Source organism: Camelina sativa, chromosome 10 (genome assembly GCF_000633955.1).
Source record: "Camelina sativa cultivar DH55 chromosome 10, Cs, whole genome shotgun sequence".
NCBI classification, from domain to species: Eukaryota; Viridiplantae; Streptophyta; class Magnoliopsida; order Brassicales; family Brassicaceae; genus Camelina; species Camelina sativa.
Window position 1 is genome coordinate 7544092 of NC_025694.1, and position 518 is coordinate 7544609.

General features: G+C 33.8%; 1 protein-coding gene across 1 annotated transcript in view; it reads left to right on the forward strand.

Annotated features, from left to right (window-relative positions):
• Nucleotides 1-516, forward strand: part of LOC104720131 (bidirectional sugar transporter SWEET14-like) — a gene marked incomplete at its 3' end in the record, with an annotated part of 1379 nt that extends 863 nt beyond the window's left edge. Inside the window, exons 2-3 of the mRNA XM_010438092.2 lie at nucleotides 54-215; nucleotides 454-516. Of these exons, the coding sequence (XP_010436394.2) occupies nucleotides 54-215; nucleotides 454-516 (225 nt within the window). The remainder of the gene's footprint in view (nucleotides 1-53; nucleotides 216-453) is intronic.

Genomic DNA, 518 nt, shown 5'->3' on the forward strand with positions numbered 1-518 from the left:
AAGGTTTAGGTGTTTCGCTGATGATGATATATATATCAACAACGACTTTGCAGATATCAACTTTGAAGGTTCTTGGGCTCTTGAATTTCTTGGGTTTTGCTGCTATTATTCTTGTTTGTGAGCTCTTAACCAAAGGATCGAACCGTGAGAAAGTCCTTGGAGGGATTTGCGTCGGCTTTTCTGTTTGTGTTTTCGCAGCTCCTTTGAGCATCATGGTACGTACAAACTTATGTGACATGTATAATAAGAATAATATACACGCAAACATAGAAATAATTGTCTATGATCTAAAAGAGTCATACTAATGAAGAAAATAATATACTCTAAATTTTATGTACAAAATAATATACTGTACGTAGCTTCTTTGTCTTACCTTTTCTGGTGATAGCATCTCTTTATGTTTTACGTATATTTATAGTATAGTTTTAACTTATGAAAAAAATGATGATGCAGAGAGTGGTGATACGAACAAAGAGTGTGGAGTTTATGCCTTTCTCCCTATCATTGTTTCTTACACT